Raw genomic sequence first — 16,734 nt, 5'->3', positions numbered from 1 at the left:
GTGACATCGTTTCCCGTCTAATACAGTAACTTACTCTGCCTATTGCATCAGCTGTACTAAGCCTTGGAAAGAGATAAAGTGGACAGAGGTAAAGTACCAACCAGTCAGCTCCTAACTTTACATTCTGTGTTTGAAAAATGACAGGAGCTGATTGATTGGTATTTTAGTACCTAGACCCCATTATCACACCTGCCCACAACCTCCCCAGGATCAGGACTCTCGTCTCCTGAAATACTCTGTGTCGCTGTGAAGATGCCGATGACCTGATTGGTTATGCTCAAAACATTCCATTTACAGATGTGACCTTATTTAGCCTTGCTGATATGGCACCATAGACCCCTCTACTTCGCGTCCCTGTGATTTATACAGTGGCGCCATGCCATCGGTCGTTCTCCAAGCTGCGAACAGCTTGTAATCTGCGAGTATCACAAACTTGTCAAAAGAGTAGCAGGATATTAGCAAAAAAGGTAGCAATTGTTTTTACTATTTTTGCGCATTTTCGAAATTGAAACCGCTTTGCGAATGTAAACTACACAATGATAGAGTAAGTTGGTATCCACAACGGAGCACAGCATTTCGTGCCACTCTACTGACTATGTGTGGCGCTTAGCAAAGTTACACAAAGGACACATCGGGAGCAGATAAGCTAAATACCTGCGGACATGTAAGATAAGCACAGGATGACAGCTGGGTAAAATCAGGTGCAAACACGCCTCAATAAACAAACGTAGAGAACAGGGTGGGGGGCTGCTTGTGAGACAGAATACATCATTATAATGTACAGAACAGTATATCCAACAATGATCCGGCACCCACTGGGTAATATATCACAATACCTGCTCCGGTGCCTTCCTTACAGGGAACAGCGTCCTCACTATGTAGTAGCACAAAAGGCGGCACTCAAAGTCCTTTCGATGTGGTTAAAGCAGTGCTGTGGTTTAATAGGTAATCAGATAGATGATTACCTATTAAACCACAGCACTGCTTTAACCACATTGAAAGGACTCTGGCCCTCATTCAGAGCCGGTCTTAAGCGGCCGCTCGGTCGTAGGGGAAAGGGGCCGGATATGCAAATGAAGCGATCACAAGTTGCGGTCTTAAGATGAGATCGTTAGCTGAGCGAGGGAGGGTAAGAAGCGGCCACAAGACTAAAATCACGCCCCCTTCTCGATCGCAACACACGTCATCTCCGGGGATATAAGGATAAATCAAGACCATCGGGACCCATCGGAGCTGATCGCAGAGCTTAAGGCTGACCAGACCCTCTCTTAAGCACTACGATCTAGTCAGTGTAAAAACCTCCCATGTCACATGTGCCATGACACTACTTTGTTAATTATGCACTCCCATAAAACGCCATTAGCATAGTCAGGCACGCCTGCGTTCGGACCACCACGCCTCCGTTCACAAGCACCTTCCCCTGTTACCACCCACAAACGCCTCATCCTGTCACTCAAACTAACGACCTGGCTGTGTTCAAGGAGAGAGAAATTTTCCGATCGCAACAGCTAGTTTGCGCACGCGCATTGCGAATCTTACGCATGCGCAGTTTAGCGAACATCGCTGGGTATGACCGAGCGGCCGCTTACGACCGACTCTGAATGAGGTCCTCTGAGTGCCGCCTTTTGTGCTACTATATATATATATATATATATATATATATATATATATGTTGTCTATCTGAAACAGCAGTAGAATGTCATATGATTAGATAATGCAGATAATATTAATGGCTGTATTCAGTTACAGTGTTGCACTATAACACAGTTGTGGAACCATATATAGCCTTTAGCATCAGGTATGTACTCCAGACACTAATGACATGTTCTTGAAATGAACACCATTGTCTGGGTTTTGCCTCTGACCATGAAAGGATTATTTTCATCTCCCAGCTTCAAACAACCGGTTCCAATTGTGTCACAGATGCTCTAGATGTATAAATATCACTTCAAAGGCCCAAACGAATCCAAGATGTCTTGGCGCTGTGATGACGCGCCTATGATCAGGTTACACAACTAAACATAAGCTAAACTTCTAAGAGGAAGCCTGTCAGCATTAATTTTGTTCTTGTAATCACTGCATGTGCCTTGGAACTTGTGTTTATTTCAAGTGGTACATTATGGATTTTTAACAGTTAGAAGCCTAAAGGATAAATTCACATTAAGTGGAATTTTTAGCCAGCACCCCCCCTTACCCCAACGAGCAGACCCATATGGTTTAAGTCATTAATTCAGTCACTAATCCTGATTGCTCTATTCTCTGTGGAAGGAGCAGCTGAATAGCCGCCCGTTCAAATACCCACGCCTGAAGATGAGTGAACATCCAGACAGGAGCAGGTAAGTACCCTACTCATCCCCTCTCCCCCCCTAACACTAACCCTCCATTAGTGGTGCCTAACTTAACACTATTCGCAGCCTCAGAAGCGACAAGGACAAATCAGAGTTCAGTGCACCCTCCGGGGCTTACAGGGCGGGGTAACTCCACAGCTCCACGCACTTAACCCGGGAGCTATGAGTTAACATGCGTTAGCAGCGGGCTTACCGCGCATGGAAATTGTCAAGTAATTGAATTGCTCTGAGCATTAAACTTGGGTGTTGTATGTCCCGCGACTAATTCATTCTGCCCCTTAATTGTAAGAGAATGCACTCATCATGTAATGTAATGTTGACGTGAAATGCCAAAATTCTCAGAATGCTGAATATTTAGATTCTTGATATCTTCTAAATTATTGCGTTACAGTTCCACAAAGGAGTTCTCCATTTTAAAATACAACCCCTGTGCGCCCCATGTTCTTGGAGCCAGGTCTTTAATCAGAATCAGCAGCACAGTCCCTATTTTTGAGCACAACTGAGCGCCTTGTGTCAGGACAGTTCATGGCGAGCGGAGATCCCACGCACCTCCCTGCTCGTCGTTGTTGTAGTTCCACAGCCCAGTCTGACATCATCTTAGGAGATCAAAACAGCCATCGTCATTGAAACATCTCTTGTACAAGAATATCAAGAGTTCATTGTTCATCAAAGCAGATGACACCGGAAAGAGACATGACAGAGGCCTCTCATCGCAGAGTCTTCTGGGCGTCCTGTGTGGAGTGATGTCTCACACATGGCACTGTGGTAAGCCACAGTCAGCAAAATGTGAGAGTGTAAAAATGAGTACACCTGCAGATTAACACATTTCAGGGCTTATTCACAGGCATCGGTACTTGAATAATATTAATTATCGAAAGTACTGTTACCCCAGTGCTGCGAGATGGCATTGCTAACCACTGTGCCATCATGCCCCTCTCGCAATAGAGAACCTGACTCTAAGGGGTAAATTTACTAAAGTGAGAGTTTTTAGAAGTGAGTTTTAAAAGTGATGTTGCCCATAGCAACCAATCAGATTCTACTTAACATGTAACTAGCACCTTCTGGAAGATAATAGCTAGAATCTGATTGGCTACTATGGGCAACATCACTTTTAAAACTCACTTCTAAATACTCTCACTTTAGTAAATTTACCCCTAATACTCTTATACAATACAGACTTTTAAACTTTTTATAGCTAATGTACGTTTCATTTTGATCCATATCTACATCTACCCGCAGAGGCTCATTCACACTTACACATCAGCGTTTCTTTGGAAATACCCAGCAAGTGATCTGTACAGATAGTGTTTTGTGGAGGCTGCTATCTTATGTCAGAGGAATGGTGAGATAATAAGTCAGCTTCCTGCCCATGAGCATGCCATTAACGGAACATTGTACTAGAAAAACAGGTCATCTGAATGTGGTGCTGTGTTATATAGTTATCTGTAAGATAGCAGCTGCACTATATGAATATAGGATCTCTAACAATATGGGCCGTATTCAATTAGATACGAAAAGCCTTTCTCTGCGAAAAAGTTTCGCCGATGACGGTTTTTCGCGTGGTCGGAACTTATCGACGTATTCAATTGCAGACGGTTTTCTCCTACGTGGAAAGTCAACACAATGTACTGTAATAGGCAAAAAAGATTTCCCTCTGAATATCAGGTGAAAAGTGCAAATTTTTTATTTTGGGGTGCAAAGGGTGCAAACCACTCAGAACCCTTGGGACAGCCCCTCCAAAGGATAACTGTGTCAAAAGATCCCAGAAAAAAACATAACACCCCAAAAAGGTACTTTCAATTTGGGGGCGAAAAAGTACAAAGTGGAGGGACAAGCATAAAAACTACCAAAATAGACTTATTGGGGGTCTGCAAGGAGGGGCCAGGTGTTTTTGGGATTGCAGGTGCAGGCAACAAGTGCGTTTTCACGTTTTTTTAAACTTCACTTTATCGACTTTAAAATATGCTAGCACCCATTTTCAAGTACCCCAAATTTGACAGGACTACTTATTTTCACCCAAAAATACAGCTTAATGCTATTCTTCACCACTTGTGCAAAGACGCTAATAAGAAGCTAATGAAGCATCTTAAGTACCCCAAATAGCTTTATTACGGCTATTCGGACACATCTGCATTGATCCCCAATGTTTGTGCATCTTTTTGGGGGGTTCAGGCTGATTTCCCCAGTTCTGACAGCACTTTTCGCCTCTTGCCGTTTTCGCCTGGTTTGCAATTGAATAGGGCGAATAGCGGGGACGCGCACGATAAGTTTCCGCGTCCAAAACACGCGACGTAGGCGGAAAGTCGGGCAGGCGAAACTTTTTCACGGAGGCGAATCTCATTGAAAACGGCCCTATGTTTCAAATGGGCATGAAAAGGCAGATTTTCTATCAGTGCCCATCATCAAAACAGAATAGCACTGGGGCAACTGGGCGTAGTCTTACCGCTTGCCAGGCCAGTCGGGTTGAGGGCATATGCGAGATGGATAAAAGTTTGTTAATTTATTTTTTTATTTATTTTTTTAAATAATGAAAAGTAAAAAAATATATATAAAAAAATATATTAAAAAATGAATAAGGGGGAGATTTATCAAATCTTTGAGAGAGATAAATCAAAATCATATCAATTTATTGTCACATCCACATACAATGCATCAGCGAAAATGTAAGTACCAACCAATCAGCTTCTGTCATGTTACAGGCTGTTCTAGTAAAATGCCAGTTAGAAGTTGCTTGGTTGCTATTAGCAACTTCTTTATTGTATCTCTCCAAGATTTGATACAAATCCCCATAATGCTTCATTTTAATAATAAAGCATTTGTGCCTCATCCTGAGATGGACTTCGTGACCGGAGAACAGCTGAACAACTTTATGCGGGCTTTGGACAAAAGCTCTAAGGGCCTGATTCAGAGCCGCTCGCTGCTGGTGAGCGCTCGCTCTGAATCAGGGCGGGGATTATTTTTTTTTTTTTTTACAAGGCCGCTCGCTAAGATGTGGGTGACCACCCACAGCTTTTTGCGAGCGGCCTAGAGCCAATCGTGATTATCGTGGCCATCGGGCTTGCGAAGAGAGCAGGGAGAGTCCACTACTGACATCACGAGTGATGTTCCTAAGGGAACGCCTGCGTTTGTGCAGCCACCCCCCCTCCCCATCTACAAAACGGGCGAGCTGTCAATCAACATCGACAGCCACCACGTCTTGTAGCGAGATCCGTAGTGACGGGTCTCGCGCATGCGCACGCCGGAGGCGGCGCATGCGCAGAGGGGGACCATCGACCCGCTTGCGAGCAGGTTTGAATCAGCCCCTAAGTCCTGTGATATCGTTCCATTAATTGCCTTTGATAAATAAACCTCCAAGCCACAAATTATAGACCAACAGAAAGAATCTTTCTGCGCTAATGGGCAGGTGTGTCAAAGGGCAAAAAGACGGGGCTTTTTAAAAAAAATTTCCTTTGCATTTAGCAAGTATTGCAGCGGTATACTAGCCAGACCCTGAGGTTTTATAATCAGATGTTACACAGCAGAACGCTATACATGCTGTATCTGGATCATATCAGAGCAAAAGAGGAAATATGGCCATCTGTAATCACACACACAGCTGTCACATGGGAGTCACAAGCTGGTGTTATTTTATAGATATATGTTTTGTTATCACTACCATCGTTATCTGAGATGTAGCACGCAAACAATAGATCAGTTGTTTAAAGAAGAGTGAACTATATGAGTGCAATAAAATGGAATCATATGTACCATTGATGCAAAGTGAAGGTACAGTATATTGAAAGCAGTTCCTAATCAAATAGAAGTCTTCAAATTGAATATGTACTGTACACATTAGGGGTTCTAAGTCGGACGCATCTGAAACGGACGCATCTCCTGATGAAGCCGATTCTTGATCCCTGGATTGCGAAGAGAGATCCCTTTCGGTTCCCATCGCCGGACGTCGGGGCTTCCTGTGCGTGTGTGAACGAGGGCACTAACACTGACGAATCACACTCGTGACACACACTCACACTCGTTAGAACTCCAGCATTCCGCACCGCTCCATTCGTCCAGGAGCAGGCTAGTGCTGTCCTGGGTATGCGCTGTGCGAATATACTGTATGCAGGATACACTACTTGGCGTAGTGCTCACTCTGCCCGTTCCGATGGCTCAAGCAATGGTGTATAGGGACGCACCAATCAGTCCTTGCACATTCAGACACACAGATGTACCCAAGGGAAGGAGTTTGTAGGCCATTTGCATAAACTCGCAGACGGACGACCGCCAACAGAGGCTGCTGCCAGTGCCCTAAGTGTACCTCTCACATACGGGAATCAAACTATTCAACAACATTGGGCATGATTCAGACTAAGGTGAGGGAACATGACCTGTCCTGCGCATGTGCGTCGTTTGGGAGCTGGGCGGGGGCGGCCAACGATGTCTCTGTCTTACAAAATGTTTTGTAGGTGTGCAGAGGCCAGGGGCTGCGTCTCCTGACACAGATTTCCTGCCCCCGGGCAGAGGACTTCCAGCAGCCAGTCTGAGTAAGCAAAGGCTTACTCAGGCGACCAATGGCTGTGACCATCGTGACAGATGGTCGCCGTGGTGATCTGATGCTGCGTCTTCAGATGCAGCACTCGGATCTGCAATGCTGACGGAAGGCGTCTTTTTTTCTTCAGGCGCCTTATTAGCTGTACGGTATTACACGGTCGCAGCTGCTGCGTACAAAGGGCAGCGGCTGAGCTGTACCGTACAACTATGAATCAAGCCCATAGGACCTAACCTGTGTTTCACAATGGGAAACTCTTCTGCAATGTTCCATTGAATGACTGCTCTTGTGCAGGAAGTCTGTACCGACAATAATTTATCACCTCACTGATATAGACAGAGAGCAGCCCCCACAAACCACTATCTCCATACTTCATACTGGGAAATACTGATATATATATGTGAGAAGGAGACTCTGTGGGTAGACGGAGATATGAATGAAGTGTTAGATCACATACACATGGAAAACAATGCTAGATAAATCAAGGGCTTTAACAGAATGTAAGGGCATGTTCTCTATTGTTAGAGGGACGCTGTGGAACGGTGGTTAGCATTGCTATAGCACTGGGGCTATAGTTCTATTGATGACTGCTGTCATCTGCATATTATGAATCACTTTGTAATACGAGTCTGATTCTGAGGGGCACGCAGCTCCGCATACAGCCGCAAATAGTGAATTTCAGCAAACGCCATATGCCCAGTAGCGAATGATGCATGTGTGCGTTTCTAGGCGATTCTGAGTCAGACGGAACCTGGCCAGGTCTCTCTGTCTATAAGATGGTTTTTGGCCGGCAACACTGTGGTCGCACGCAATAGGTCCGTCTCGCAGGCACGTCATGAGAGTGTCGCCAGAGAGCCGTGCGTACGGGGACAGGGGGCCTTTGTCTGACGGATCTCTGGCACTCAGCGTAGGGCAAGCGCTGATACTGATGATTACAGGTGACGCTGTGGATGGATAAACAGTGGGCGGAGCAGCTTTGCGCTTGAAGCCGTATAGATGCTCACATTCGCAGTATATCTGGCTGCAGCAGCCTTCCACGCTTACAGACGCTGTGCGTGCACCTCAGCAACAGGTCCCAGCTGTAATTGATGATTGACTTTAGTGGAGCATGGAGATAATTGCCACTTGCTATACTGATTTTCAGTTTCCTTGTGAACAATATTATGTGATCAGATTGAACCTCAGGGGATTGTGTCACTTTGGTAATAGTTATGTGAATTACAATAGATTTCTACAACTCATCCATCACATCTACATAACAATTGTGTAAGGCTGCCCCGTTTCCTCAATGTGCGAGCCCCAATGTCTACCACTGCCAGGGAGACAGCCACAGGAGAGGAGGACCGGTCACCGGGATAGGTATGAAGGGTGGGGTGGTCGGAACAGAGGGTCTGATTCAGAGCCGGACGCTATTTGCGGATGGTCGTTCTGAAAAAGGGGCCGGATATTTAAATCAAGCGCTCGCTCTTTGCGGTCTGTTGACGCCTCTATGTCTGAACGAGCGAACAAAACATGCGCTCGCTATTTTGAAAAAAACGCCCCCTGGCCGCTCGCATCATACGTCATCTCCACTATTTATTAGATTAATCGAGTACATCGAACGGCGTATGAACTGCTCGCTATTCTTGTGGTAGCTTTTTCCTACCGCAATCATGCGAGCAGTTCAGACTAAAAAACAACCAAGTGACGTGGTCGATGACGCTGCTTTGTTAATTATGCACACCCTTAAAACGCCTGTTTTGACCATTTGGCACGCCTGCGTTCGGATCTCCACTCCCCGTTTTCAAGCACCTTCCCCTGTTACCACCCACAAACGCCTCATTCTGTCACTCAAATTAGCAGGCATTCGCTATTTTGCGAGCACACGATTTCTGACCGCACTGACTGGTTCGTGCATGCGTATTACAACCCATACGCATGCGCAGATGTGCGAACATCGCTCGGAACGAACGAGCGGCCGCTTACGAGCGGCTCTGAATCAGGCCCAGAGCAGCAACAGGGGGTCTATTTGTGCAATCAGCACTCTCTTCTTATCCTTAAAAACATACTAGTAAGTTAATTGGTTGCTAACGGAAATGGACCCTAGAGCATACGTGCCGACATTTAGTGGGGAAGCCAGGTGGGAGGTGCGAGGTTGAGAGGTGCCGTGGTCGCAGTTTTGTGGCCCTTCCCCCACAATTCCCAGCACTGTAAAGCACGGGGTGGAATGGGCGTACCGACGCAAATGGCATCATTAAGCCACCTGAGTGAAGTGGGTACCGGTGACCAGCATGTGGGAGATTGATCTACTCTCCCTGAGAGTAGGTCAGTATGCCCTAGACCAGTGGTTCTCAACTCCAGTCCCCAAGTACCCCCAACAGGTCATGTTTTCTGGATTTCTCTAATGCATAGTTTATTTTGCTAGGTCAGTAATTATATCACCTGTTTCTGCAGATAAAAATCCTGAAAACATGACCTGTTGAGGAATGTAATTGAGAACAACTGCCCCAGATTGTAAATTCAGTTTGGACAGGGACCGCTGTGAATGATTCAATCCTTTCTGGGAAGTGTTTCGTAATATGGCCGCACTATACCAATATATAAATAATAATATATGATGTAGATAATATGAACGCCCATAGAATATTGTATTTTGGACACAACATTCCACATTAGACTTGCCATCGAGTAAACCAAATTCAACGCTTGCCAAAAAAACCTGTGTGTGCACAGGTCCATTTGCTAACTATTGGCATCACACCGCATTCAGTAGGACATTCAAGGGTGTAGGTGCGGAAAACTTGCGCTAACTAAAACACTGCATTGCCGCTTACCGCAGTTACGATACTGTATTCAGATTTTAGTTGTGCAGCAATTCAGGGCTGATGATTCCGTAGCCCGGGGAAAGCCCAGCTGCTGCTATGTGTTTTGTGGATTTTGCAAAGTCTCTCTGGCATCACAAGTCACCCCCCCCCCAAATTAAAAAAAAAAAGCATTATGTTCCTTACTAATATGTGGTAGGTCTCTGTCCCCACAGAGGAGTAGGGGGATGGAGGTAATAATTGCGAACTTAACCTGGTAACCCTGCTAATAAATGAAGAGAAGGCGTCTGACGAAAATACTGACGAAAGGGCCTTTCCCAACCTCATAAACAGACCACTTATTATTAACAGATTTGCGCACAAGGCCTAACACAGACTAATCTCTTCCAGAGCTCTGACAGTACACAGAGCACTATAATGCTATTATCCGGGAAAGGAAAGGTTTCTGGGAAAGGATCCTGCTTCTCAGAGCAGATAACGGCTGATTACGTTACCAGAAGGGGAGGCTGAGTGGAAACAGAGCACGGCATTATTGCTATGGGCAATTAAGGAGATTGAATGACCGATTCTGCAGACTGACGGCCTGATTCAGAGATGGACGCTGCATGTGGAAATTTGATATGGCGTTACAGATCCAAGCGTCACACATCCTTCAATAATCGGCCTCCTGAGTAACCCTATGGCCGTGCAGAATGGCGGCAGGAACGGAGACCCTGGAGCCATGTTTTCTGCGTATGGGATCAAAATCACAGTCTCAGACACGCCTCGAAAACGGTAGTGACGCGCCTGCGTTTTTGCCGCCACTCTCCCATGACCTCCCCCAAACACTCCCTGACTTGTCAATCACACAGCGGGAAAATGGTCGCTGCAACCACCGACGGTAATGTGACTCGACGCATGCGCAGGGCAACTGATAGGCATGCACAGACCACCGATAGTCACTCAGCTATGTAAACTTCGGCACTGCGCCCCCAATGAGGGCCTAAGCCTGGTTAACGCTGTGCTGGTGTACTTTTCCCATGGCATAAAGCCTCAGCAGTGCAAGGGAATGTGACAGGGTGATGAGGGGATCATTCACTGAGAATAAAGGTGGAGCCAGCGGGACTGTGCATTCTTATACTATCACTGCTATCGTGTCTATGGCTCCATTCAGAGATGTACGCTAATGCATTCGCTGCCGCAATCCCGTATGTAGCAACCGTGCGAAAATAGGATAATGCTGTTGCCGGCTGGAAATATACTGAGACGCTCACCGAAGGCTTCACAGATCCAAGCAAGTGCGTACAAATACGCAGCCGCCGTAGCAAATCATTCGATAGTCGCCCATCTGAGAAGCCCAATGGTCACGCAGAACCTGCCGTCTGAACCGAGACGTCGGAACCACTTTATCTGTGTACCTTCCCAACATGGTCCCTGACTGTCAACCACTTTGCAAAGTAATCCTCACTGTGAGTGGCACAGTACCTTGGCACATGGGCAGTGCGCCCATAACACATGCGCAGTCAACAGATAATTGCTCAAGTGTTTAAATATCAGAATAACGTACAGCTCCTCTGAATCGGGCTGTCAGACGAAGCTGCTTTGAGTGATTTGCTAATGAAAAAAAAAAAACTCATAATACTCATAACTAGTGTAAAGGTGTCACAGGTTAGTACTGTATTCTATAGAACTATTAGTTGTGACACCTTATCTTTAGATGTTTAACATATCACGCACAGCATTGGCCAGCTGGAAGGATAGTTAAATGGGGACACATCTATATCTTGACAGTAGATACCCAAATACTACTCATATAATTGCAGGCCCAGGACTTGTAAATCCCACTTGCAACACCATTATCACTTTAAACAACTTAACTCTGCAAATTGCCACACCATCTCCATAACACCATACCACCCATCATTTAGACTTAGGCAAGATAATCCACCCACTACACCCAGTTTTTATGAAGCATCATCTAATTCTCCCCTTTTCCTGGTCGGCGATTCTGGACTCTCCCGCTAAATCCTGACAGTTCCCTGTAGGTTGTGTCTCACCTGATTGTCCAGATCCTCTCTAGTACTTGTCACTTCTATGTACTCTGATTCACCATTTCTGTTATCAGAGGGGTTTAGGCATTCTGGTAAAATAAAAGAACACAATGCACATATAAACCAGTTATGACCACAGCTGGCCTCATTTAGGCGTAGGAACAAAACAGAACAAATGGGAAGAGAGTGTATGTGTGTGTGGGGGGAGGGGTGTATATAAAATGTATGGATAGCTTTAGAGATCGTTGTATGAGAGTTCGTCCTTTTAAAGTATGCATGTCCAAAAAATCCTCACACTTGAATCCAAGCGCAATATTCAGTTGCAACTTGGGCTTACATCTCCTTAGGCTTAGAGTGGTAGAATAGAGAGATAGGGTGTAAAAGCACAGGCCGCGTACAGCAAGAGGACAGTATGTACACACTAATTAAGATGACAATCAGCAGCAACTTCTGATTGGTTGATTGGGTCTGGACCCCGCCTACTGTGTATAAATGTTTGCTCCGGCTCTTACTGTATATCATATGAAGATGTGGATATCTATTTGCGCTACTTACTGATATATTCATTGGGACCTCAGCAGTTCATTGATTATTAAAGGGGAAAACAATTTTTTATTTGAGTTTCATTTATACTTTTGTTTTTTTATTTGTGTCTGTATTTATATTTTATATTACATGGTAAATTAGACTTTTGCATTTATTAGTAACACTGTATGGACACTTCATTAGCATTTACTACTAGCACTGTCATGCCATATCCCCTGGCACAACCAAGGCCCTGATTCAGAGCCGGACGCTCTTTCGGAGCGCTCGCTCTGAATCAGGGAGTTTTTTTTTCTTGGTTAATTGGAGCCGGCCTTCTGACCACCCACAGCTTTTACGAGTGGCCAGGTGATGGTCGCGATGGTCTCGACCATCGGGCTTGCGACGAGACCCTTGTGGTAGGGTCTTGTCTGCCGCAAGCCCCAGTGAGCTTCCGGCTCTACTAGAGCCGGAAGCTCACAACTGACATCACTCGTGTTGTCAGTGGGGCCGCCCCCAAACGGCAGGCGTTCCTTCGGGAACGCCTCCGTTTGCACAGCCACCCCCCTCCCCTCCTACAAAACGGGGCGAGCTGTCAATCAATATTGACAGCCGCCCCGTCTTGTAGTGAGCCCAGGAGCGACGGAGCTGCCGTCGCTCGCTGGGGCTGGCGCATGCGCACGCCGGCTCCGGCATGCGCATGCGCAGTGGGGGACCATCCTCAAGTTCCTATACTGATTTCTCCTGCCATCAACCTGGTGTACAGTATATATTACTGATTTCTGCTGGCACCAACGTGACCTACAGTATATGCTGCAGTTGCAAGCGTGGATGCATCTTGAGATGCTTTTGGCTCAGGACACACACAGAATTTCATCTTTTTCTATTTTTATTTTCAGGCTGCCTTTTTGGTGTAAATTATGTCCAACCTTGCATGAGCCCCAGAGTTTGGAAGGGTGTGTCCTAGCTCAGCTATAATTCACAGTGGAAAAATAAAGCAGCCAGTATTTTATGTGCTACATGCAAAGCAGCCAGGATTTCCTCTGCAGGCCAAAACAAGAAGAGAAAAAATGCATTTGCATTGCAGCACGGTTTGTTTAGGAACATATTTGCATTGCTTTGGTTATATCGCTACATGATGCACTATTAAGTGTATTCTCATGCTTTGATATGAAAGTCATCATCTAAGAAGAGCGTACGCAGTTTTGCTGTTTGTCTCAGCGCTGTCACAGGGCTCCAATGCGTAGAGGGGGCTGGGACAGCAGCATTGGAAAGTGCAGCGCTGACCGGAGCATCCACAGGACGCTGCAGCAGCAATCCTGCCGGCAAGGTGCAATTCCAGGTATCCTGCTAGCCAGAAGCAAGGGCCGTGGGGCGGGACAGTGCCGCCTACAGAGTCCTGCGCGGCGGTACCGCTCACACACCCCTAGTTACGCCCCTGCTTGTTTGTCACTTTTACAAACTCGTACACTATAACATTCCCCCCATTATTCCTCATGTCTCCATTATACCCCCAGTCTCATATTTTCTCCATGTGTCTCAGGGATGTACAGTAACTAGCTTCTAGGGAATTACTAGCATACTTAACTATAGAGCAGTAACTAGGGGTGTGCAAGCAGATCCGCTGCTCAGGGCAGGGGGTGGCATCACTGCCCCATGGCAACTGCATTTAGCTTGTAGGAAGCCAGGAATGGCAGCCTGTAGAGCCATGGGACGTTCCAGGCACTCACCTTACAGCTTGTAGTGTTGCCCAGAGTTTCCCTTAGGAAGCCCCCTCAATGTGACATTATAATATCACCTGTTCAGGGGACAGGGCCCGCAGAGGGTGTATTTTAGCCCTGCAACAGTCCAACTTGTTTACTCTTCCAGAAAGTCCAGGATACTCCAGAGGTTCCAGAATACTTTAGGACACTCCTGTTTCCCCAGCATATGACTCCCTAATGCATGCATGGATGTTCCCAAGCTATTCTGCTAACCTGTTCTAAATATATATATATATATATATATATATATATATATATACACACACACACACAGTAAGTATATATATATATATATATATATATATATATATTGTAAATAAATAAATAAATCTATAAATATATATATATATATATATATACATACACACACACATATATATATATATATATATATATAAATAATAGTACTATTAGAAATCATTATTAACAACCCTACATTTATTTCCCAGTAGAAAATTATTAAGAGCTCCTGGTCCGTAAGAATTTTATATAGACTATCAGTGATCTGGGTTCTTATCGCTCGATAGCTGCGCTTGTCACTCTCACAGACAGTGGCATCTTCATGTAGGATGTTACAAGCTATCAGTTCTTTGAAATAGTTTCACCAATGTCCAGTCCGTTAATGTGTGACAGGCTTTCTTACTGTGACCATTCCTACCTTTTGCTCTTTTCCTTCTTGATATACAAATCTTCATTACTACCGATATTACAAGGACAAGCAAAATGCAAGAAACGATGATCAGAATAACATGATGGTTGCGATTGTCCCCCGTAGCTGTAACGAGAAGATGTGACGTATGAGCTGGACGTTGAATTTGGCACCACAAATGTCCTGCACTAATCTGATAGGAGGCTCCTCCCATCACTACTCGCTGCTGTGGGCGGCCCATGCCTACTTTAGGGTAGGCCACGCTCTTTTTGGGGGTGTCTGCAAATTATGATATGGATTTAAAAAGCTCATTGCCAAACATTAGTTATATTGGCTGAATCTGTGAAGTGTCAGCGGTGCGCGATGGTGGTCAGCCCACACGGCAGATACAGTAACTTAACCAGGCTTATTTACCGGCAGATAAGAGGATGCAGGGTAACACAGGGGTAATGCAGGTATGCACATACCACAGTTAGAAACAGATCCAGCCAGGAGCTTCTGGGGTTAATGCAGGTGGTGTGCGTAGATGGCGTAGCACACACATCAGTGGTGGTAGGGGCGCTTCTACTGTAAGTGGTGGTGACACAGTGGTGTTTTCAGTGTCTTCACTCCGCAACACAGTCTCCATATGTAAGACACTCAGGGGCACATCCTCTTATAGTGGAGGACAGAGAGAGTAGACGCGCGGAGACACCGTGCATGCACTGTAGCGCACTTAGGTCGGAGGTTGTGCTGTGATCTCAGCGCACCTCCGTCTCCGGTACAGAGTCCCAGCATTAGAGGGAGAGAAAGCGCGGAGTGCACTCCCCTAGTACCATTAGATTCTTTTCACAGAGCGATGAGCTTAGACATTGTGACATTAAGAGACATTAAGGGCCATATTCAATTTGAGGCGAAAAGTCCGATCATTATCGCTGTTTCCAGGGATAAAGTATCGGGCGCGTGCCCGCTTATATCCGTATTCAATTAGGAATCAGCGAAAACGGGACCTGGCGGAAAGGTAAGTATCGAAAAGTCCTGACACTTTTGGGGAAATCAGCCTGTCACCCCCTAAAAGATGGTCTGACATGGGGGATCACTATGGGTACCCCCGATTTGGCCTGCTGAAGGTAATTGGGGTTTTTAAACAGCGGCGGCAGGTGCATAAATGCGGCTTTGAAGAAGTGGTGAAGAATAGCACTTAGCTTATTTTTTGGGGAAAAATAAGTAGTCCCATCAAATTTGGGGTACATGAAAATGGGTGCAAGCATATTTTTAAGTCCCTAAAGTGTTTTTTAAAAATTGTTCAAAAATATACCTGCCGCAACCACCCGTTTAAGTTTGTCCCCCAACTTTTTTTTTTTTTCGCACCCAAAATGAAACCACTTTTTTTGGGGTGTCCTATGCTTATTTTTTCAAATGTTTTTTTGACACAGATTACTTTAAGGGGATATTCCAAAGGCTGCAGGCTTCTTTTTTTTAAATTCTGCACACCAAAACCCCAATTCTGCACTTTTTTTCGCCACCTCTGCATTGGTGAAAACTTATCCCCCTTTTTTTACAAAGACTTTTCGCACCTGCAAAAAGTCTTTGAAATTGAATATGGGGATAAGTGAAAATAGCGAAAATGACGTCATCGGTGAAAAATTGTCGCCGATAGCGGACTTTTCGCTCCTAATTGAATATGGCCCTAAGAGTACATGAAAGTTGTGGCAGTGCCGTGCTGGTTCCTGCGGCAGAATTAGAAGCCCAGGTTATCTGGTGCAAACATCAGACCTAGCCCCCTGCTACACCCCCACCATCGTATTTGTAACATATTTATTTGCACTTTTTAGTAAACAGGATGAAACCGTGAAGAGTCACAGTGGAATCTAATAGGTCTCCACTATGGAATCGGTCCCATAACTACATCCCCTCCTCTATACGTATATGCCAGCATCCAAAAAAGCTGCATAAAGAGGAACGGTGCTGACTTTCCAATAAGCATCAGGCTTTCGCTGTTTGCAGATCAAGATTATTAGGATACGTGGATCTAAAAATCTAAGTGGAGTAGGTTAGTTACTGCACCAATAGATATATTTTTCATGGTCCGGGGAACCGTCTTTCGTGTTTAG

General features: G+C 45.4%; 1 protein-coding gene across 1 annotated transcript in view; it reads right to left on the bottom strand.

Moving 5' to 3' along the window:
• LOC148522295 (CD48 antigen-like) overlaps positions 1-16,734 on the bottom strand; it is a 68,531-nt gene that overhangs the window by 3,163 nt on the left and 48,634 nt on the right. The window contains exons 4-5 of the mRNA XM_088474204.1: positions 14,651-14,767; positions 11,714-11,796 (exon numbers count right to left, since the gene is read on the bottom strand). Of these exons, the coding sequence (XP_088330330.1) occupies positions 11,714-11,796; positions 14,651-14,767 (200 nt within the window). The remainder of the gene's footprint in view (positions 1-11,713; positions 11,797-14,650; positions 14,768-16,734) is intronic.

The sequence above is a fragment of the Taudactylus pleione genome, unplaced genomic scaffold, assembly GCF_031769625.1.
Source record: "Taudactylus pleione unplaced genomic scaffold, aTauple2 ptg000148l, whole genome shotgun sequence".
Lineage (NCBI taxonomy): Eukaryota > Metazoa > Chordata > Amphibia > Anura > Myobatrachidae > Taudactylus > Taudactylus pleione.
This window is presented reverse-complemented; position numbering and strand designations above follow the sequence as displayed.